The sequence below is a fragment of the Poecilia formosa genome, unplaced genomic scaffold (assembly GCF_000485575.1).
Source record: "Poecilia formosa unplaced genomic scaffold, Poecilia_formosa-5.1.2 Scaffold80, whole genome shotgun sequence".
Taxonomy (NCBI): domain Eukaryota; kingdom Metazoa; phylum Chordata; class Actinopteri; order Cyprinodontiformes; family Poeciliidae; genus Poecilia; species Poecilia formosa.
In genome coordinates this window covers 796,569-819,590 of record NW_006800019.1, presented here as the reverse complement: position 1 = coordinate 819,590, position 23,022 = coordinate 796,569, and the positions used below count along the sequence as shown (strand labels likewise).

At 41.9% G+C, this 23,022-nt stretch overlaps 2 protein-coding genes across 4 annotated transcripts; both read left to right on the top strand.

The window, feature by feature from the left end:
• The first annotated feature begins 920 nt into the window (after nucleotides 1–920).
• erbb3b (erb-b2 receptor tyrosine kinase 3b) lies at nucleotides 921–14,617 on the top strand. 3 transcript variants are annotated; one of them, XM_016673687.1, is made up of 29 exons: nucleotides 921–1,009; nucleotides 1,091–1,545; nucleotides 3,800–3,954; nucleotides 4,073–4,259; nucleotides 4,486–4,611; nucleotides 4,725–4,787; nucleotides 4,955–5,073; nucleotides 5,967–6,108; nucleotides 6,273–6,386; nucleotides 6,476–6,593; nucleotides 6,672–6,745; nucleotides 7,197–7,287; nucleotides 7,695–7,897; nucleotides 8,411–8,543; nucleotides 8,636–8,729; nucleotides 9,010–9,167; nucleotides 9,287–9,331; nucleotides 10,541–10,682; nucleotides 11,234–11,353; nucleotides 11,428–11,526; nucleotides 11,706–11,891; nucleotides 11,962–12,117; nucleotides 12,209–12,284; nucleotides 12,385–12,531; nucleotides 12,649–12,746; nucleotides 12,843–13,016; nucleotides 13,134–13,205; nucleotides 13,401–13,683; nucleotides 13,868–14,617. In XM_016673687.1, exons 2-29 carry the CDS (start codon nucleotides 1,455–1,457, stop codon nucleotides 14,506–14,508), a joined length of 4,107 nt encoding a protein of 1,368 aa, XP_016529173.1. In that variant the 5' UTR covers nucleotides 921–1,009; nucleotides 1,091–1,454; the 3' UTR covers nucleotides 14,509–14,617. The 3 variants fall into 3 exon arrangements, with proteins under 3 accessions (XP_016529173.1, XP_016529174.1, XP_007556641.1); XM_016673688.1 differs by having other exon boundaries at nucleotides 921–1,545; nucleotides 7,776–7,897; XM_007556579.2 differs by having other exon boundaries at nucleotides 922–1,545.
• Nucleotides 14,618–16,378: 1,761 nt separating this feature from the next.
• On the top strand, nucleotides 16,379–22,403 carry pa2g4b (proliferation-associated 2G4, b). Its single transcript, XM_007556578.2, has 13 exons — nucleotides 16,379–16,612; nucleotides 18,182–18,310; nucleotides 18,404–18,509; nucleotides 18,609–18,678; nucleotides 18,774–18,866; nucleotides 19,858–19,921; nucleotides 20,027–20,105; nucleotides 20,197–20,275; nucleotides 20,362–20,495; nucleotides 20,594–20,688; nucleotides 21,158–21,285; nucleotides 21,359–21,412; nucleotides 21,506–22,403. The coding sequence occupies exons 1-13, from the start codon at nucleotides 16,525–16,527 to the stop codon at nucleotides 21,563–21,565; spliced, it is 1,179 nt and encodes a 392-aa protein (XP_007556640.1). The 5' UTR covers nucleotides 16,379–16,524; the 3' UTR covers nucleotides 21,566–22,403.
• The last annotated feature ends 619 nt before the right edge of the window (nucleotides 22,404–23,022 follow it).

The window sequence follows — 23,022 nt, the reverse complement described above, 5'->3', positions numbered from 1 at the left end:
GCAGGGAGCGCTCACAGTTTGCTTCTCCACCAGACCGGGGCCACCAGGACGCTGAAGGAAATCATCACTTATTCGTCTAAAGCATAGGACTAAAAACGAAAATAAGCACGTTTTTTTTTTCTTTTTTAAATCTTTTGGGTTTTTTTTATGTGTGTTGTTGATGTTTCCAGTGCAATATGTCACATCTTAAACTTCTTCACACTAAATGATGTCTGTGTCACTTTGTGGCCAGCTTCTGATTACACAGATCCAAGGTTGTGCAGAGTTGTATTTGATCTTAATAGTTCTACATAGCACTAGCAAGCATAACAACTAATAAGTAATAAAAAAAATAAAAAAAACGAATGACCTTGCATTTATGAAAGCTGACAGAGTCCACCTGCAGCAGACAGGGACTCCAGGAGCCAGCGCTCAGACTCTGGCTCCCCCTACTGGACAGAAATGTATCAGACAATCCCGTACTTTTCAACTTCTAACAAAAGGTATTATCGCTTAATTTTCTACTTCAGTCCGAACAGATTTAATGCAAAAGTTTAACATCAGAAAGGGGATATTTAAAAAAAAATTCTGCACAAACGAATAGCTTTCACGTTTCCTGTTCTCTTTCAAAATAAATAAATAAATAAATAAGATTATGAGCAAATCCGTCAGAAGCACTTGCCGATAACCCGTCCATTAGCAGTGATTATATAGATTAGTCTCCCTCCTCGCTTCCCCAGATTCAAGCTCAGGAATTTGTGTCTTCTCTGAAGCCATTTCCCCCAAATTAAGCTTGCTCTTGTTTTGGGTTCAGAAGTCACTTGACCATCAGACAATGCGGCCTTTGTGGCAGGCAGCTCCATACGCATCAAAGAGGTGATTAACCAGTTGACGCGACTCTGTCGGACAATACTGCTCTTTACTGGGGGAACAGTGCGTCCACTCAGACTCATCAGAGCTGCGTCCACATGCAGCAGCTGAACCAAAACAACTGCAGACAGAGTCACACGGGGTGGTTCACACCAGGAAGGTTCGCTCTGAATCTGTCGATTCCAAAATATGTTATTCTGCATGTTTGTATTTGTAACTTTTTGTGCTCTTTGTTATTTAGTCCTGACCGAGATTAAAAGTAGACTCTCGTGCATTGAGAGCGGGGCGGTGGGGGGGAAGACGGACCAGCTTCTGATTGGTCAATAATTCTGGCTGTGGGCCAATCAGACTCCCTCTCTCCAGGAGGGAAATTCCACGATGAGACCAAACTGCAGCTTATTCGCGGTTTTCGGTGGAATTGTTTGGATCCATCAGTCTGCTCCTGAAACTAATGTTTGGAGGAACAAAGGAAATTTCACATAGTCTACTTATTTTTTTTTTTTTTTACATATATTTATCTAATCATTATATCTTAATCTTTGTTAGATCCACTGAATTTCTCTCCTATATTGCTAATTGGAGGATCTAAATCCTGACATGCTGAAATGTCAGTGAGCATGGACCAGCAGCAAGTCCTGTTACTTTGTGTGGCTTTGTCATGGAGGATACACACTGGGTCCGCTCAATCACATGAAGGTAGGTAAATTTATAGAATACAAAAAAAACATTTGTCTCTAGAAATGTGGCTTCATGTTTTATTACATATTTTTTCTCAACCATTTTTGTTTTTTTATTTAGTTTTCTATGCTAAATATCACGAGTAACTTACAAACATGTTGGTCTCACTACAACTACAAAGTTCACTGAACATCTCAATCTCAAGTCCTTTCCACCTATTCTTCATTGGATTTTGGTCTGGACTTTGACTGGACCATTCTCAAAGTCTCTTCTAATATGTTTTTGTTTATTTGTTTGTTTTATGATTGCCCCACGTTTAGCTCCATACGCCTTCCCATTAACTCCAGCATCCCTGTCCCAACGGTGTGATGCTGCCACCAGTGTGTTTCATAATTGAACTATTTACTAACAAAACACTAGAGCGAAGAACAGAAAGCAAGAGAGACACCTGTAGTTATACTTTCAAAACTTTTATAGTCCTACTTACGAGTGAAACACATGCATGTATGAAGGATTAATTGTAAGTGTATTTCACTGAGGATGTTCCAGCTGTGTGCAGCGTCACTGCTGACATGAAGGCCCCGGGAGCGTCATGTCACTGCAGCTTGAACGATGGTGCCTCTACCTGCAAAGTTCAAAATAAAAACAGGAAATATGACTCATGATCTACCCTGCTGCAGGTGTCTATTCTCTGCACAAAATGAGCTAGAAAAACGTACAGTTTTAGTCACTTGCCAGGAGGTGGAACGCGTCTCTTTCCATTTATGATATTTCCGTTCCTCCGCCAGAGCGTCCTACTCACACATGGGCCATTGTCTTTCTGGTATGAGCTCAGCAACACTTTCCCTGCAGACGCGCAGATACAGACACAGAAGCTCTGTATGTCAGTGCATCACTCTTTGCTCTCTGGGACACAGAGTCCACATTTATAGCTTTATCACAATGCTGAGCTTTGTCTGAAAAACCTCGACCCTTCTGCCTTTTCTTCACGGCCCTGAGGGCCTGGGCTTCTCCTGCCCCCGACTGCCTGTTTGCCTCAGAATCTCCAGACAGGACATCTATAAATCATTCACTCCAAATATCTGAGCTTTATGGAATAATGATAAAAGTAAAGCTATTGCTGAGAGAAAGCTGGAATTGCAGTTTGCCCACAAGTGATGCGGGAGACCAAAAGTCTGTGGAAATAGGTGCTTAGATGAGACCAAAGCGAAACCTTGTGGCCAACATGCAAAACCAAGATTCCACATCCCCCCCTGAACACACCGTCGCCACAATGAAAAACCTGGCGGTGGCGTCGATATGCTGTGGGGATGCTTTCGATCAGCAGGCACAGAGTAACTGGTGAGGGTTAATGGAAAGACAGATGCAGTTGCGTTCAGGTGACACTGGAAAAAGTCTGTTAAAGGCTGATAAATCCTTGAGACTGTAGCAGAGGTTCTCCATTCAGGCATTAGCCCCCAACAAACACCCACAACTACAAGGTTTAGCTCAAATCATATTCATGTTCTACTATAGTCCAGTCAAAATCAAAACCTCAGCTCCGTGAAGAATTCATCATGAAGCTTGACATTATTTGTCCGCAGTCACTCTCCATCCAGCCTGACTGAGTTTCTGTTGCTTCGCAAAGACAAATGAGCAAAAATGTTTAGTTTCATAGATGTGCAAATGCTTGTGCAAAACCATGTTTGCTGTTATTTGCAGGGTTTTTTGTTTCTTGTGAAGAGTCTGTTGTTGTTCTGTATCCACAAATATCGCATTTTTAAACTGCCCTATATTCAGGTGCACAATTCCTTTAAACAGATTGTGCTATTTAAAATAACTGTACAGTATTATTTTCTTATGTTGTACATTTGTCCTTACTGTAAAATCTCTTTTCATAATTTTTACCTTAGTTTGAATATGCATGCTTCAAAGTGCTGCTGATATAAATGAGTTTCCCCACTTTGAGACTAAAGATGTTTCTTTTTCTTTCTCTTCTATTCGATACACATAACAGTGGTGATGCATTTATAGTAGTTTTATATATGACTTTTTTTTTGCAAAGAAAATTGAATCATTTTTATTGTTTCCTTCCACTTTACAATCTTCTCTATGTTGCTCTATCACATAAAATCCGAATGAAGTACTTTGCTTGTTGGTGCATGACAAAACGTGATAAAAGCACAAAAATGAGCAATTTCCATGACAGCTTTGATTTGTTTCATGTAAACATGTTTCTGCAAACCATACACTTCTGATATGAGAAAATATTTTTTCATTTTCCTTCTGCCAGAGGTGTGTCCGGGTACCCAGAACGGTCTGAGCTCCACCGGTTCTCAGGAGACTCAGTACAACCTGATCAAGGACCGCTACAGCGGCTGTGAGATCATCATGGGGAACCTGGAGATCACTCAGATTGAGAGTAACTGGGACTTCTCCTTCCTCAAGGTGAACACGGTCCCAGTTTTGTGCTTAAGCCTCAGTAGTAGAAGTGGACCAGTGAATTAATTTGCATCTCATATGTGATCATCGTTCTCTTCGCTCCCCCCACACCCCTCGCCACCAGACAATCCGTGAGGTGACCGGTTACGTCCTCATTGCTATGAACCACGTTCAGGAGATCCCCTTAGGACAGCTGCGGGTGATCAGAGGAAACAGTCTGTATGAAAGACGCTTCGCTCTGTCGGTTTTTTTCAACTATCCCAAGGAAGGCTCCAACGGTCTGCGACAGCTCGGACTCCTAAACCTGACAGGTTAAAAGCGTGCGCTATATTAGAGCTAAAGAAACTGAAGTACAACGTCCAGCATCCTAGAGACATAAAAGAAGATGTTTAATAATAATAATAATGGAAAAAAGGCAAATCAATGCTAGCTGATTAAGACTGAAGTTTGTATCAACATATTGAAAAATTAGCTTCAGGATGATCTGCTGTTTACCCCCCCCCCTCCCCCCCATATTTGTCTCTTTTATATCTTTAGAGATTCTGGAGGGCGGAGTGCAGATTATTAACAACAAATTCCTGAGTTATGGCCCCTCGATCTTCTGGCAAGATATTCTTCGAGACAACAGCGCCCCGATTGACATCCAAAATAACGGGGAGAGAGGTCTGACTTTGAATGGTCTCATCTTCGATGCACCCGTTGCTCTTTCCATTGTCTCTTTATTTGTCTGTCTGAGCTGTTTGTCTTCGGTCTGAACTCGTCTCTCTTGCTCTCAGGCCCGTGTCACAAATCTTGCGGCGATTACTGCTGGGGACCAAATAAGGACCAGTGTCAGATCTGTGAGTCCATGTCAGACTGTTGCAATTTCTGTTTCTTAACTCTCTCATCCTTCTTTTTCTTTTTTCTTCTTTTAATAATTGAATAGCTCTATTCATGGACGTTCACACACAAATATGAGCAGACATCCGTGACCTCTGTTCAACCTTCCTGTCCTTTGTCTTCTCAGTGACTAAGATGGTGTGTGCTCCCCAGTGCAACGGACGCTGCTTTGGGAGAAGCCCCAGGGATTGCTGCCACATCGAGTGTGCGGCAGGATGCAAAGGCCCTCTGGATGAGGATTGCTTTGTAAGTTTGTTGCTGTGTGGCTTCTCAGCTCAGACACTTTTTTTTTTGTCTGTGCAGAATGTTTTAAATTGAGACACCAAGGTTTTGAAGCATGTTTAAGGTCACAACACAGCAATTATACTGGATGTATGTCTAGACTTTGACTAAGCCAATCGAAACCCTTTCTTATTTTGAGTTCAATTAGAGGTTGTTTTAAACCATGCTGGTTTGCTAGCTGCATAGCTGAAACGATGTTGTTACAGGACCCTCACTTTCTAAAAAGCTAAACTTTTATGTCTGGAGTCTGTAGAATATTTTTCTAAGAGACCTGGGGGTCATCAAGACGTCTGTTTTCTTCGTGGTATTTTTCGTCCAGCAGTGGTTTTCACCTTGAAATTTTCCCATGGATGCCATATTTTTTCTCTTTCCTATTACTGATTCGTGAACATCGACCTAAACCGAGACAAATGAAGCTTTCAGTGCCTCAGATGAATTTTGCTGGAGTCCCAAAGCCATGGAAATGGCAGATTGATAGACATTCGTTTATAATTTTCTTTAGATCAAGGCATGATGTGTTGCTTTTAGAGATATTTTAGTCTACTTCCTTTTGTCGTACAGGTGCTTCTAAAGTGATTCAGGTCTTATTCCATCCAGGACAGGATTCAAACCCATAACTTTCTGGTTACAAGTCACTAGCAGTCTGTTGTGTTTTATGCTAATCAGATCTGAGAACCACTGTCTCATTTTCTTATGTGCTTTTGTTACACAAACAAATGACTATAAAGGGATTTGGTTTGTACGATTTGGCATTACGCCCTAATAAATGGCAAAATATTTCACATGCATAGATTCATTTAAACCAGCCCTGATTAGATGTCATGCCAATAGGTCAAAGATGTTTTTCTGTCCTTCAGGCATGCCGTCATTTCAATGATTCAGGAGCCTGCGTGCCTCAGTGCCCCCAGACCCTCATTTACAACAAACAGACATTTCAAATGGAGACCAATCCCAATGCAAAGTACCAATATGGATCAATCTGTGTGTCTCAGTGTCCTAGTAAGTAATTCATGAAATGCTTATGATTTTAAAGTCTGCTTTAATGTTACATGTTCACAAAGCCTGCTGTGTGCGTGTGTGCGTGTGTGTGTGTGTGTGTGTGTATGTGTGTTTGTGGCTTTGTAACAATTGACTCCTTCTTGTTTCTTATTTTCTGTCCACAGCTCATTTTGTGGTGGACGGCAGCTCCTGCGTGAGCGTCTGTCCTCCAGACAAGACAGAGATGGAGAGAGACGGCCAGAGGCAGTGCGAGCTCTGCAGTGGATTCTGCCCGAAAGGTCAGCAGCACTAAAGCACCATTCAACCTTTCCCTAGCATAGCGCTGTCTGTTATCAAAAAGCAGTGATCGATGGAATCATCCCTGCAGTGTGCAACGGCACCGGCGCAGAGCACAGACAGACGGTGGATTCCAGCAACATCGACAGCTTCATTAATTGCACCAAGATCCAGGGCAGCCTTCACTTCCTGGTCACAGGGATTCATGGGTAACTCTGCTTCCACCGGAGGAGAGCCTAACAAAGAGACAGACTGTGTGTTAATGATGTGTTTTCTGTTCCTCACAGAGATGATTTTAAAAACATTCCACCACTCGATGCCAAAAAGTTGGAGGTGTTCCGCACCGTGAGGGAAATAACAGGTTTGTATTTACAGATAGGTTTTTCGTTTAGGGAGCCTCTGATTCCTCACAGAGACAGCAGTCACCATGATTTTGCTGCTTCTAAGTAAATCTCTGTATTTAAACGTTTTACTTTTTATTAACTGTAAAGATGCGGAGTGATGTAATATAAACTGAGGCGCTTCATGGCTATTATTAGTTTCTTTAAAAAAAAAAAAAAACTTTTGGGAAACTGAGTTTTCCAAAAGTGACAAAAGTCGTTTAAACAACTATTAGACAGCAAATGGTTTATTTCACACCATCTGCAGGTGGCAAAACGTCTGCTTCCTGTATCTAAAATCATCTCAGTGAATCACTAGGATTTATGTTATGGTGAAAAAAAAAAATCTCTTTTAGCAAACCTAAGACATTCATAGATTATTAAAGATCATCTTTAGGCATGTATAAAGAACTGTAATGTTTTCATTCTCAGATATTCTTAACATCCAGTCGTGGCCTAAAGAGCTAAACAACCTCTCGGTTTTTTCAAGCCTCACGACAATTCAGGGGAGGTCGCTTCACAAGTAAGGATGATTTTGTGTGGCACACAAAAAATTAACAATCTGTGCAAAGGAACACCTAGCGTGTAATTAAAACCTGGGTCTGACGCTTCCTGCTCAAACTAAAACCAATTTATATTAAATCCACACTCTCTGTTGTAACACCTATTATTCTGTTCTTTCCTTTTATAATTAACATTAACATTTTCTCCACTTGTCTTGTTCTTTGCAGCTATGCACTGTCACACATCCAGACTAAAACATAATATAGACTGCTCAGAACCAAATGATAAAGTCTGAAATACAAACTTCCTAACTGTTTGAGACATTTTGTAAGCTAACTACCCTCTGTGTGTGTGCGTGTTTGTGTGTGTGTGCGTGTTTGTGTGTGTGTGCGTGTGTGTGTGTCCTCCAATCCCCAAAACAAAAAGGCGATTCTCTCTGATGGTGATACATATCCCCACTCTTACCTCCCTCGGGCTGCGCTCTCTGCGGTATATCAACGACGGCAGCGTGTACATCAGTCAGAATGCCAACCTTTGTTATCACCACACTGTGAACTGGACGCAGCTGTTCAGGGGCCGCAGAGTTCGAGTCAACAACCTCAACAACAACAAGCCGCTTGCGGAGTGTGGTGAGACGCGTCTCTTTAAAGCATGACGACAAAACACGTGTTCCATTTGAATACCACAAAGGAGCTGACTTTGTAGTGATGAGGTTGCTTTTGTGACTAAAGGTATCCCTGCTAAATTAACAGGGTTTTCTTAAGAAAAAGTGAGATATAATAAATCATATGGAAACTTTTTACACCTTTAATGTGACATAAATCTTATTTTTTGTTGTTCTTTTTTTAGATTTTCTTTTATTTCTAACAATGTTCTCCTCTGTCAGATTTGTTTATTGCAGTTGCATAGAATATATGGCACAATAAAAATGGAAATAGTGAAATATATTCTTTCGTGGTCTCCTGCATTTGCATACTGAAATCTGCCACTTTAACAGGTGTGTGTACATTTAGGATCCACCGTATGTTACAAGCTATTACAGTCATTTAAAACGGAAAAAAAAAAAAAGAAAAACAAGGGGGGGAGAAACCTTGAACTTTCATCCAGTAGATGTCTGATGCGCTGTCCTGTTTTGTGTGCAGTTGCAGAAGGACGTGTGTGCGACCCTCTTTGCTCAGATGCAGGCTGCTGGGGCCCCGGCCCTGACCAGTGTCTTACCTGCAGGAACTACAGCCGCCACGGCACGTGTGTGGGAAGCTGCAACTTTTTGTCTGGGTCAGCAGTTTTGGGTTGACGTTTATGTGACTGCAGCTCAGGTAGTGCCTTCAGTAAAGTCGCACATGCTCTAAAAAATATTGTGTTTGCAGAGATAAGAGGGAATTTGCGAGATCTGACGAAGAATGTGCCGCTTGCCATCCGGAGTGCAAGCCTCAGAGGGGAAAAGTCAGCTGCACAGGAACAGTAATATGTGATTTTTTTATTATTTTTTTTTAAATCCGTAACTAGGATAGTGTCTATAAGTTCAAATGTATTTTAATCATGTTACGCAAGTATTCTCTGAAGAAGAAAAATTGTAATATGAAATTGTCTGCTGTGCACCTTTAATGTATTATATTTGTTTCTCTGATTCACTTTCATTTTAATCTTTTACAATAAAATTAACACTTTGGTTTTATCGTGTGTTTTCATAAGTGGTTTTTTTTTAACTCTCCTCATTGCTCTCTATCTTTGTCTTTTGAAGGGGGCAGATGAATGCGTGGCTTGCTCCAATCTTCAAGATGGTCCCTACTGCATGTCCTCTTGTCCCGCTGGAGTACTTGACGAACACAGAGGACTAATTTTCAAATACCCCAACAAAGAGGGCCACTGTGAACCATGTCATCCCAACTGCACACATGGGTAAGGGTGAGATTAAAACATCAGTTTATGAATAGGTTTGTTTTCACTCACGTATAAAAGTTTCAGATATTCATGGAATCCATTTCCAGTCAGAAAAAGTTCGGGATGTTGTGTTGCAGGTGTGTCGGCCCAGGTTTAAACGATTGTAAGATATCAGGCGGCAGGTGAGTGTTTCCCCCTGCTGGTGGGTATAAAACACTGCATGTCAATGTTCCACTATTACCATGTGCTTGTTGCTTGGTCAGTTTAAAGAGCTAGTTTTGCTGCGCTCATTTTTTGGTTAATGATTTTAACTTTCAGAACTTTGTCTGCTGTGATTCTTATCGCCAAAAAAGAGAGAAAACCCCTCGTACGTGATATAGATATAACAGGGTTACTTTGACTGTTTTTAGTAGATGGAAGCAGCAGTGCCTCCTTTTGTTGCCGTCCAGCAAATTAAAGATCACCCCATTTCCATTAATTGTGTATGTTACTCATGTGTGGGCCAGTCAACTTTTAGAAAACACGAGTAACCATGACCTTGAATGAAACCAAAATATGTGATTAAGGCGGTAGATGATTAGCAGATGATCGAAAGGGAGAGATGGCCAGCCCCTCTTAAAGAGAACAGCACATGATTGTTGGTTGTTTTTTTGTTTTTTAATTAGCTCAAGACCTGTAAAGAACCAGACACAAGACCAATGAGGTTTTTATGCCTTCCTTTGCAAAGGGAGCGATCCACAACCTCTAACCCGCTCAGGATCAAAACAGCCAGCAGAGTTGAGCAGAGTTTCAAGCTCAACTCTGCTTGGAATTGGCTTTTATTATGATGACCTTCTTGAGTAGAACAATGCTGAGATAACGAAACAGATGGACCCCTTGAGTAGGAAATTACATTATAGATAAAGAAAGAACATTAAAGAATAACTGGTCAGAGCCAGTTAGGTAACTGAACACATTTAGATAAAACACTCAAATAAAATGATAAAACAATGATTAGTTTTACCCAACAATGATCATAGAATGCTTATCCCTACCTAAGTTTGTCATTTCATTTCAGTTTTGATTGAAATTCAACATTGCAATTTTTAGATTCAGAAAATTTGCGAACTTTTCTTTTTTAGCTTCAACTAAACCAATCAACATGTCTTTGTCTTCTTAGACGCTGAGTTTTGTTTGAAGGTCTCGGTTTGCGCTTCAATCCACTTTTTAACTGTTGAACATGCAAAACGTTGACTCACCTACATAAAGGGGCAGTTCCCTGTATATCTTGACGTAAATAAATCCTACAAAATACTTCCTTTGGGAATAAAGACATCTTGACCAGAAAGCTCAGGTTAGGTTCCTGCTAAAATGTCTCATTCTTTTTAAAACAACTCTGTTTCCTTCTGCAGCGGACAGATCACAGGTATAGCATTGGCAGTCCCAGCTTGTTTGATTTTCTGCCTCGGGTTGTTCTTCCTGGGGGTGTTGTACCACCGAGGCCTTGCCATCCGTCGCAAGAGAGCCATGAGAAGATACCTGGAGAGCGGAGAGGTCAGGCTTCAAACACCGTTACATAATCCTGCCACACACATTTTCTTCAGCCAAGAGGTGGCATACAAAAGTATTAATAACTCTTGAATATTTCCACATTTTTTACAAAGTAACCACAAACTTGTATAAAAAGCAGTGGATTTTGAAATGTTTCCTTTTCAAGGTAACTCAGTCTCAGTCAGGTTAGATTTTGTGTGTCTGTGAACACACATTTCAAGTCTTGCCAAAACTTTGTTATATTTTGGTCTCAATGAGGTAGGTTACATCTCAGGTACAGCACAACCTGAAACCCTAATCAGACTGAAAGGGACGTAGCTGAGGGAAAGTGCAGGCAGAGGAGAATCAGGAGATGGAAAACAGCTGCGAAGGGGAGCAAGATGGCAGGGAAAGAACTTAGAAAATAGCAAAATATAGAGACGGGAATAGGAGACCATAAAGGTAAAGGGTAAATCTAAAGAACCCAACACTAATGCACAAATCATAATAATCCAATATAACTTTTTCAAAACCCTGTAAGAGTCAGCTACGAATATTTGCTCTGCTTTCAATAGAGCTTTGAGCCCCTGGGTTCGGGAGAGAAAGGCACAAAGGTTTTTGCTCGGATCTTGAGGCCATCAGAGCTGAAAAAAATCAAACTCCTTGGCTACGGCGTTTTTGGAACGGTACACAAGGTATTATTCATTTTTTCTTGTGATCAGTTGATATGACATGGAGCTACCATGATCTAGAATACAATGTGCTTAAGGGCTTTTGGACCCCAGAGGGAGAGACGGTCAAGATCCCTGTGGCAATAAAGACGATCCAGGACAGCTCGGGTCGGCAAACCTTCACTGAGATCACTGATGTGAGTCTCATCAAAATAAATAAATACATATATATATATATATAAACACCAAATGGCATGAACAGAGCTTAATTTTTCGTCGTAGCTTAAATATTCCAAGAAGGAAACAGCAATGCTCGTTTTCTATCGATTTGCTGTAATACTAGTCGATGTCTAAAATGCGTTCCCTCAATTTGCAGCACATGTTGTCCATGGGCAGCCTGGACTACCCTTACATTGTTAGGCTGCTGGGAATTTGTCCTGGTCCCAGTCTCCAGCTGGTGACCCAGCTCAGTCCCCGTGGCTCCTTACTGGAGCACATCAGACAGCATAAGAACAGCCTGGACCCCCAGCGTCTGCTCAACTGGTGTGTGCAGATCGCTAAGGTAAAGACAGCTGTAACTCCTCCGTATAAGATTTTAGACTGCATGCAAAGTAAAACCACCCGCGTCTCAGGGTATGTTCTACCTGGAGGAACACCGCATGGTCCACAGAAATCTGGCTGCCCGCAACGTCCTGCTGAAGAACGACTATCAGGTCCAGATCTCAGACTACGGCGTGGCAGACCTCCTCTATCCAGATGACAAGAAATACGTCTACACAGACACAAAGGTAGACGCTACCATCTGGTTCAGTGTGAGATCACCCGCCAATGTATTTTCTTTGCGTTTTCAAGCAATGCGCATTTGTTCACTCCATTCAGACACCTATAAAGTGGATGGCGCTTGAGAGCATCTTGTTTCGAAGGTACACTCATCAAAGCGATGTTTGGAGTTACGGTAAGAAGCCTACTCGTCATGCGAAGCGAAGCATGTAGATGTTGACTGTGTGTGAACCCCAAGAAGAGACATTAAAAGCAGCATTTTTGCTCCTGGACAGGAGTGACGGTGTGGGAGATGATGTCCTTCGGGGCGGAGCCGTACATGTCAGTGCAGCCTCAGGAAGTGCCGAGCCTTTTGGAGAAGGGCGAGCGTCTGTCACAGCCCCACATCTGCACCATCGATGTCTACATGGTCATGGTTAAATGTGAGCCTCTAGATCACTCCCTACGTGTGAACACAAGCACCTCGAGGCTTTCTCGTCGCAGAGGCTGCTTCTATGCAACCATCTGAAAACAGTTTACTGCTTTTTATTTGGTTTTAGGCTGGATGATTGACGAGAACGTGAGGCCGACCTTCAAAGAGCTAGCGAGTGATTTTACACGGATGGCAAGAGATCCACACAGATACCTTGTCATCAAGGTGCGGATGATGTTGTTTCTTGTTTCAGAGCTTTTTTTTTACTTATCCTTGATTTTACATTGTAAAAGTTTCTCCTCAACTGTTGTCCTGTCACAGGAAGGGGAAGACGCCCCGCCTGGAGAAATCCATCGAAGAGAGTCAGAGCGAGGACTTCTGGATGCAGATTTGGAAGATGCAGATGAGGAGGGGCTGGACGATGGCTTGACTACGCCTCCTCTCCAGCACTCTCCATCGTGGAGTCTTTCTCGTTCAAGGATAAATTCCTGCAGGGTAACAAACAACAAACGCACATCAGCGTCTTAGTTACATTGGAATGATAGATTGGTTTTAAACTACTGACACGATCAGTGAGTGGCATACTTCTTGTGTTTCTGCAACCTTTTTTAGAGTGGTGTATCTCAGCCTGGCCCGACCGGATACCTACCAATGACGCCAAGTCCAGCAGACAACATCCGTCAGGTGTGATGACCACAGAAATCCCCTGTTGATTTCCCCAGTAAACTTGTGTTCATTCAAACCTTCTTAGGTCTGATACATCAATTACTGCCACAAAAAAAAAAAAAAGTTTACCAAGATCACTTTAAAAGATCAGAAGCTCTTAAATAAAACACACTTCTATGATTTGCACATTCATTCTTTGCTTTTTCACTTCAGCTGTGGTTTCACCGGTCTCGCCTGAGCTCTGTACGGACGCTGCCTGAAAGGTCAGAGGTCAGAGGAAATGGCAGGGAAGCAGAGGGGTTACGGGCTGGAAGCCTTCGCCGAGCAAGGCTAGGCTCAGAGAGGACCAGCCCTCGTGTGGCTTTAAGTCGTCACAGGAAGCTTTCCACGGCCTCCAGTCCGTCCTCCTACAAGGTGTGGACGGCGCAGGAGGATGAGGAGGAGTTGGACCACTATGGCTACGTTCTGCCTGGGTCACCTGAAACCCCAGAAAGAAGTAGGTTTTGCTTTTCTCACTGTCAACAAATTAAAATATTGAATGTTACTTTATTTCAGTTTGTTAAATTAGGAACTGAAACATTTTTTTTCCATAGATTCATGAAACATCATAAACATCATATTCTCTGAATACATCACTAAAACTTCTCAGCCAGTCATCTTTACCTATTCTATGCTTTCAGGTACAAAAAGTAATCAGATACTTGAGGCTTGCGAAGGAGCAGCAGCAAACCAGAGAGACGGAACGGAGAAAGATCAGCTCCACTGCAGGAGAGAGATCCAATCTGTGGATCATAAAGCAGAGGTGGACCGAGGGACTTGTAGGTATGAATACATGGATATCAGGCACTCAGACTCTTCAGAAGGAGGTGAGTCAGAATTGGAGAGATGTGGGAGTCAGACATCTTCGACGACTGGAGCGGAGACAGACCAAACAGCCGGGGGCTCAGTCAAAGAGAGAAAGGGGGAAGAAGAAACTGAAATTTGCCACACAAATAAACAAGCGGCAGTTCCAGAGGATCCTAGTGGTGGCGTTGTGCCCGGGGCAGATGTTTCGGCAGCTGGAGACGGCACGGTGGAGGAGTATGAGGAGATGAGCAGATTTGAAAAGGTGCCCGGTGAGCGGGGGCACGCGGAATATGAGAACCTCCCAGCGAAGGCGAGGGCTGTTCCCAAGGAGACGGACAGTGACAGGTGTGCAGGGATCGGGGAATACATCAAGGTGTGTACTGGCATCAGGGAACCTAGCAACAACACATCGTTTGACAACCCAGACTACTGGCACAGCAGGCTGTTCCTCAAACCAGATGCTGTACGCACATAATCAGTCGGACTGGGACAGCAAAAGGGGAACGGATGCATATTTGCTAGTTTTCTAAGATTCCCACCCCCCCCCCAGCTTATTTTGGTTTTATTTGAAAACAAAATAAAAATAAGCTTTTTTTTTTCTTTTTTTTTACTTCACTGGAGTTTACTGTAAGTGATCATTTATGTAACCAAATATGAGTGAAGTGCAGAGCCATAAATTACAAGTGTTTATAAGCTTATCATCTTCAGATAGGATAGGGTTTTTTTTTACTTCACTTTTTTTCATTGGCTAATTATTATTATATCATATAATTAATTATTAAACCTCTTTTGTACTTTATATTTACATATAAGTGAATGTTTTTTATGTGGTTTCATGGTTTTGCAAATATTTAATCATTGTATCACTGATGTGTGTGCTGTAAATGTTTTCACTGTCACCACAGTAGTTGAATAAATAAATAAAGGTATTCATTTTGTATGACTGCAGACTCATTCACTGGTTTGCATTGTGCTTGAATCTTTATATAATAACCAAAATTATTATTCGCTTGTCTTGAGGGACATCATTCAACAGCAGAACATGACATAACGTGAGGCAGAGGAATATCTCAATAAGTACCATTATAAAACTATTTTTTCTGCTATATAAATATCGGTATTTTCTTCTTATTTCTTAATTTTCTAATTCCCTTAATTTTCTAATTCGGGTTAGCATACAAATTCTATTTATGTACTATATATACTTGTCAAAAATAGCTTCAGTAAAATGATTGTAATAATATTGAATGTATTTTACTAGCTTTTATCTGTTCTTGTCTTTAAATAAGAAGGCAAGCCAAGACACCACTTACAGCGACTAAACTAAACAGAATACACAATGGATCCTTCTTACTTCTTCCTTCATCTTTGATCACATTTTTATGCTCGGTAGACGTCTCGTCTACTCGGGAGCGTTTTAATTCAGAATTCCGAATTCAAGTTGGTTTACTGGGATATTTAATTATTATTATTATTATTATTATTATTACTATTTCAAAATTTCCGACATTGAACTCAAAGAAACGGAGTTCTCGGTGTGAATAGAGCTTTGGAGTTGACGTCACAGGATATGACGTTTTCGTCGCTCGGCGCCATGTCTGGGGTCCACAGACCAAAACAAACTATTCAGAACACCGGTGTTTTCATTGTGTTACCAACCGCAGTAAAGTTGTTTTCAAGTTGGATACTGGATAAACCGAGCTCCACGGAGTAAGAGACGTTCAGCTCAAGGTTGATCCGATTTATGAACGCTAATTTCGGCCAGCTGTTCTTAACTCTCTCCACAAGCGCTCGGAGTTTCACATTGCTGCTGTCAATTTCCGAACACTCCTGTGCATAAATGCTTTGTCTTTGTTACCTCCTGGGCCACAGTAGTTTGGAATGTGACGCCCCAAAATAGACGTGAACTATCTTGACTTCAGAGTGAGTCTTTGACAACGGGCGGGATCTCGATTTATGTGAAGTCAAGCGGAGCAACAAGACCGGTGTTGTGCCGCAAAAAGCATCCATATATTTAAAGCCGCGTTGAGAAATTCGTTCTCACAGCGAAATTCCTTCGCTGTGAGATTTAGTTGAAAATCATGCAGTGAAAATCTTTTTATGTTGCTTCAGTTACAATATTTATTTTCGGAGAGTGCTGCTATTTAATTGTGTTATGTCGTAGCGGTAACTATGAGGGGAAAAAATGTCCTTGCACATATACATTTACGTAAAATAAAAAATAGCATCAATTATGTGCTGAAGAGAATTTAGTTTTTTGCTACAGTTGATTTATTTTAAATTTTATTTTAGATGACGTTTAGTGAAAACTACTATTGTCTGTCTGAAGGTCCTTCTCTGACGGGGGCGCTTTTTCTCGCTCAACACCGGTGCGTTGCGCGCAGCGGCGCGGAAGCAGCGTGGTCCGTTCAGTGTCTTGCTGACTGACTGACAACCACCGGGGAGAAAGAGAAGAAAGTTATTTTAAGTTCGCGGTCTGCACACTGCCAACATGTCTGGAGATGAGGAGACACCAGAGCAGACCATCGCCGAAGACCTGGTGGTCACCAAGTACAAGATGGGAGCAGAGATCGCAAACCGTAAGAGGAAAAAAAACAGCTTTATACAGATCAGTACCCGTGTGACGTTAGTTAGCGGTGCCAGCTATCCAGGCAAAGCAGCAGTGCCATGTGCCGCAACAAGGAACAGGGCTGTGTTATAATAAAAAGAAAGTCAGTGCTTGTAACGGACACAAAAAGCGCTGGTCTTAAAACATTGATGCAGATAATATCACTTAGTTATTTGAGGTCTGTTAAAATGAATCTAGCTCTATGAGCTCGGCTGCTAGCTCTGCTGCGGAGCTAACAGGCTAGCAGTTAGCTGATACTGCTAAACTACCAGTTAACAATAGAAACCTAGGGTAGCAGGAATTGAATGTAGCAGGAATTTAAATGTAAACCTGCTGCTAATTCAAATGCATACAGATTACATTTAAATGCCACTTATTAAAAGAATGATCATTAATATTATGTATTTAGGACCAGATTCGTATTCTTTGAAGCTAAGTTACACGCAAAAACACTTATTTTAAGTAAATTAAAGTAATGACATGATATAAAATATCTAATCTATGTTTGTTTTTGACGTAATGGAAATCCAGATTGCTATGACCTAATTTTATTTGTAACCTTGCCATCCAAATAAAATTTAAACTTGAAATCGTTGGAGTCACTTGTTTCCATTTGCAAACAGCTAATCAGCAGAAAATCTGAACCTACTATTAATAAAAATAATAATAATGTAGAGTTAATTAAAAAGTATATTGTCTCTTGTCCTGTTGAGCATTATAGCTCAGATGGCATCCTGGTAAAATCCAAAAAATATTTTAATTATTTGCTTTTATCTCCATTACTAAACTTAAGTCCAGTCGGGAAGTTTGAAATGGCTGCAGTTATGATCTTTCTCACAACAGGTAGAGTGTCCTTGTTGGGATTTTGATGACTCTTTTGATCTGCGTATTATTGTATAAAGCAGCTAATTTACTGGTTGTGCTGTGCTGATTTGCCCTTAAATGCAGCTGTCGGCCAATCTGGACGGCGTTGGCTTGTTTGCAAATGTAATTTTACGAAAATGAGATGAGAACAAAAAAGGACGTCAGAAACCTAAACCTCCAGAACATCTGTTGTATTTGAAAATGTTAGACATGCAATACTTTAACTGAGCTTTATTAATCCTGCTCGATTCCCCTAGAACATTACATTTGATTTGAGTACACAAAGTGATGCCAGTGCCTTGCAAAAGTGTTCTGCTTGAACTTGTTCACTGTTTCTCCTTGTGGCACTTTGTATTTGGGATTTTCAAAAGTCAACCAATTATTACAGTTTTTTTAACAGGACGGTTTTTTTGGTCTTGGTGGCTGTGTAGGCCATGTGTGTCGGATGAAAAACACAGCAAAAGGCGGTCCGACAAAGTTCTGATTTCAGAGGTGCTGAATACAGATGATGTCTTATGTTTTTGTCTTTTCATTTAACTTGACAAAATGTAAAAAAAAACAAAAAAAAAACAACAATAAGGGTATGAGTACTTTGCGCATAGCACTGTATTTGTCTGATAAGCTGTGTATTAGGCTTTGCATTCTTTATTCATCTTCCTTTCATTTTGTCCCGCAGAGGCTCTGAAGACGGTAGCCGAGGCCGCTGCGCCTGGAGTCTCGGTGCTCAGCCTCTGTCAAAAAGGAGATGAATTCATCGCAGCAGAAACCGGTAAAATCTTCAAAAGGGAGAAAGACATGAAGAAAGGTAAATGCTTTTTTTTTTTTCCCCCCCACCTTCAGATTTCCTTCGGTCAGTGTTTCAGTCTCACCTTCCTCGTTCGCGTTCTGTCTTCCTCAGGCATCGCGTTCCCCACCTGCGTGTCGGTCAACAACTGCGTATGTCACTTCTCCCCTCTGAAAAGTGACCCTGATGTAACCCTGAAAGATGGGGACCTTGTGAAGATGTAAGCTGCCGTTGTTTGTGCCAGTCCACGCTACCAGAGAGGAAACTGTTGGCAGCGACGGCTCTCCTTACCTTGTGTCGTCTTGTTTTCTGTGTCCAGTGACCTCGGGGTGCATGTTGATGGCTTCATCTCAAATGTGGCTCATAGCTTCGTTGTTGGGGCAACCAAGGTGGGTCAGCACCACTGAGCCATGTCATGCATGCACTGTTGCAGCATCGCCAGCTCAGTAGTAATTTTTTAACCTGGCCCCTGTGCCGTCCTCAGGACAAACCTGTGACGGGGCGGAAAGCTGATGTCATCAAAGCAGCTCACCTGTGTGCAGAAGCTGCTCTCCGGCTCGTCAAGCCAGGAAACCAGGTGACGCTGCTTCCTTTTCATATAGACTGGTTTGCAAACGTATTCAGGCTCCTTGAACTTGTTTTTGCTCCATGACTACCACAAACAAGACTGGCGTGCGTTTGTATTCAGTCCGCTGATTGCTGTGAGGTTTTTTTAGTTGTTGTTTTTTTGGAATTACAACTACAAGTCTTTTGGATGTACTCATTCCGTTAGGGATTTAAAACCTTATGACTTGTGAACAAAATGTTTTAACACATGCTTTTATGTAAACCACTCAGGGGTCTCAAACTCCAGGCCTCGAGGGCCGCTGTCCTGCAGTTTTTAGATGTGGCACAGGTACAAAACACTGGAAGGAAATGGCTTAATTACCTCCTCCTTGTGTAGATCAGTTCTCCAGAGCCTTGCTAATGACCTAATTATTCTATTCAGGTGTGGTGCATCAGAGGCACATCTAAAAGTTGCAGGACAGTGGCCCTCGAGGACTGGAGTTTGAGACCCCTGCGGATTGTAGCTCTGACTGCATGTTTGCAGTTATTGGACAATGAACACACACCAACATGATTGTTTTCAATAATCGGTTCATCACAATAAGTTTGATTAATTTCTTCAGCCCAAATGTGTTCTGACCTTTTCAGTGACAGATCCATCTCCCAAACCTTACTTTTCAGTCCATCTCACCACTATTCACTGCAATTAAACAAACTGACTGAAGAGAATTGGTTGTACCAGATTTTATTTGGAGGTGTCAATAGTTCAGGGGTGAATTCAAATGTATGATACATTTTTCAGGTTTTGCAATTGTAAAAAAAAAAAAAAATATTTAAAACAATAGATTAACAGCTAATTTATTAAGCTCTACATTGTGATGGTCTATGAAGGGGAAACAAAATCCCAGTAAATTTCGTTGAAGTTTGTAGCCTTAAAATGAGAAAATTTGGTGTCTGAATGCTCTGATTAAGCCTGAAGGATCATGGGTCGCGGCTTCGCTAACACTTCCCCTCTCCTTCAGAACACTCAGGTCACAGAAGCCTGGAACAAAATCGCCAAGTCATTCAAGTGCTCCGCAGTTGAGGGTGGGTGCTTGTTTCGTTTTTTTGTTTGTTTTTTCTTTTTTTTTTTTAATTGACGATCTGCTTAGCACAATTTTGAGACTAAAGTCCTTCCTTCATCGTCTGCAGGCATGCTGTCTCATCAGCTTAAACAGCATTTGATCGATGGCGAGAAAACCATCATTCAGAACCCAACGGACCAGCAGAAGTGAGCTTTCTCAGCGAACCGCTGCCCACTCGGTTGTTTTGTCCATCGCCGCCAAATGTCCGCATCTCTGTGTGTGTGTGTGTGTTTACAGAAAGGACCACGAGAAGGCAGAGTTCGAAGTTCACGAGGTCTACGCTGTGGATGTGCTGATCAGCACTGGGGAGGGAAAGGTAACTTATGGTGTAACCAGATTTTAAAAAAAAAATCTTTACAGTACTTGAGAATTAAAGAACTGCTTTCTCGTTTAACATTGCAGGCAAAGGACGGAGGCCAGCGGACCACAGTTTACAAGCGAGACCCCAATAAGGTCTACGGGTTGAAGATGAAAACGTCCCGCACGTTCTTCAGCGAGATGGAGAGACGATTCGACACGATGCCCTTCACTTTGAGGTAACGTCGGCTCTCTTGGTCTCCGTCGTTGCCAGTCATTTTCGCGCGCCTCCACCGACGCCTTCTTTTCCTTTTTCGCTACTCTTTTGCGTCCTCAGAGCATTCGAGGACGAAGCCAAGGCCAGACTGGGTGTGGTGGAGTGTGCCAAGCATGAGCTGCTGCAGCCGTTCGCCGTGCTGTACGAGAAGGAAGGCAAGTGGGACGATGAGGGAGGCGGGTGAAGAGTCGTGCAAATGTCACCAAGTTCTGAAAAATGTGCTTGTCGACACGCGACAGATGTAGCATGTCATTTTGATTTGTGAAACAGGAGATGCTAATATTCAAACAGATTTGAGTTTGTGTATTGTCACATACTAGTCGAGTAATTTAGCTTTTCTCTGGTTCTCTGCTGCAAGTCACTGTCTGTCGATGAATCCGCCTCCTAAAGCATTTTGATGTATTAAAGATAATGAAATAACTATGTAATGTGAACTTTTGTACTTATAATTTAAGAAGGCATTTTGAAAATCAAAGTCTGAAGTGTCCAGAAACCTTGTGACTGTGTCTTCATGCCGCCCACACCACACAGACACACACACACACACACACACACACACACACAGATATGCACTCTCACACTTTTCATCACCATCTTCACCTTTCCACTCCCTTCTTTTCTCAGGGGAATTTGTGGCCCAGTTCAAGTTCACCGTTCTGCTCATGGCCAACGGACCTCTGCGGATCACCAGCAGCCTCTTTGAGCCCGAGCTCTACCAGTCTGAGCACGACGTTGAGGACCCAGAGCTGAAGGTTAGACTTCTTCATAAACACTGGCGTGTCCAGACATGTTGTCCTTCACCTCACAAGTGTTTTGTTCTTAAAGGTTTTGCTTCAGAGCTCGGCCAGCCGCAAGGCTCAGAAGAAGAAGAAAAAGAAGGTGACTTTCCTGTTTTTTTTTTGTTTTGATTGTTTTTTAACATCTTTTCTAGCTCTTTCCTCATTTTTGAAAATTTTATCTCTGTTACAACAGGCTTCAAAGACCGTAGAGAATGCGACAGGACAGGCGATGGAGACCGACGCTGCAGAGTAAATTTCAATAAACAGTGGCAGGAAACCCGATGAACCCAAAGAACAGATGTCACGATTCTTTCTGTCCCGGCTGTCTGAGGGACTCGAGGGCGTATAGCTGCTGTGAATGCCTCTGATGTCAGTCTGGGAGGAAGCTGCTCCAGAATCCTGTCACTCCATAAAAACATGACATTGAGTCTCATTTATTCTAGACAAAATTCCTTTTACGTTCATGAATTTGCATTCACACATCAACTTAAAAACAAAAACACACACACAAAAAAAAAACTTGGCTAATTATCTGCCTCACTGGTCCCTTACACCAGAAGAACTCCCATCGACTCAGCTTTCCTAACCGTGAAGAAAAAAAATATATATATATATTTATGTATATATTTTGTCCCAGCTCTCCAGTTGACGAGAGCAAAGTCACACCATTCAGAGGATCACTAGTGGTACAGTTGAAACCATGCCTTTGAAAGGAGCGGTAACGTTTGCGCAAAATGATTGACATACACATTTTTTTTTTATTACATCGTGTTGCTGACAAATAAAGCTTAATTCCGATCAATTGCGTAATCTTTCTAGGAGTCTACAGCAGGCTGCCTAGATAACAGTTTCAGAGACTTGTCATTTCAGTAGTGAAATTGTGGGGGTGTGTGGGGTTTGTTTTCCTCAGTGGTGGACAGTTCAAACTCCCGTCGAGGTCTCGGCGTTCAGTCCTCTGGTGCCACCAGGAGGTCTAACGGTCGTCTGTTTTTACACAAGAACTCCAACAGCTGTTAAGATTTATGGGGGCTTTTGTAAATCTTAGTTTCAGAGACTATTTTTGGAAACAATAAATAACCAACTGACATCAACCTCGTGCTTGTTTCTTTCTGTGTGTGTATGTGTGTGTGTGTTGTAATAAAGGCAATTTAACATGATTATTATTAAAAGGTATATGACGTTCATCAGGCTTTATTGAAAACATCCTTTGTTCCCTTCGGAATAAAAGTGACACATGAAGCTCTGGAGTCCATTTATGAAATATGTTTTTAATCTTGAAATTTCGGTTAATAGCTGCTGCACTGGAATTCAATCTTATATGAGTCTTTAATGTTTTACTCGAACTTGCATACAGGATGGAGGCTAGCTTTGCTAATCTGTCTTTTGCACAACATCTTAACATCATTTGGCATCAATTGAAAAGCAAAATTGCTTTTTATTTAATGTATGTTTACCAACCCCGTTATTTTATTATTAGAGGTGTCTTCTCGGCATGGGTTAGATTTTATTGGTTTTGTCAGGCCTGTCACAGGGTGCGTTCACACTGCAGCCATAAGTGACCCAATTCCGATTTTTTTGGCAATTGATTTTTTTGCCGGGGCCGTTCACACTGCCAGTAAATGCGACCTGTATGTGTTCCGCAGTCTGAACGGGCAAATGACCTGAAAGTGTCCCGCATGCGCACTAGAGGGCGCAATAGCGTCAGCGTTC

Coding starts and splice junctions, on each gene's coding strand:
- erbb3b (XM_016673687.1), top strand. CDS start 1,455: ATGTCAGTGAGCATGGACCAGCAGCAAGTCCTGTTACTTTGTGTGGCT. Junction 8,544..8,635: donor AGCTGCAACTTTTTGTCTGG/GTCAGCAGTTTT, acceptor TTGTGTTTGCAG/AGATAAGAGGGAATTTGCGA. Junction 12,532..12,648: donor CTACATGGTCATGGTTAAAT/GTGAGCCTCTAG, acceptor ATTTGGTTTTAG/GCTGGATGATTGACGAGAAC.
- pa2g4b (XM_007556578.2), top strand. CDS start 16,525: ATGTCTGGAGATGAGGAGACACCAGAGCAGACCATCGCCGAAGACCTG. Junction 18,311..18,403: donor GGAGAAAGACATGAAGAAAG/GTAAATGCTTTT, acceptor TGTCTTCCTCAG/GCATCGCGTTCCCCACCTGC. Junction 20,689..21,157: donor CGTGCTGTACGAGAAGGAAG/GCAAGTGGGACG, acceptor TTCTTTTCTCAG/GGGAATTTGTGGCCCAGTTC.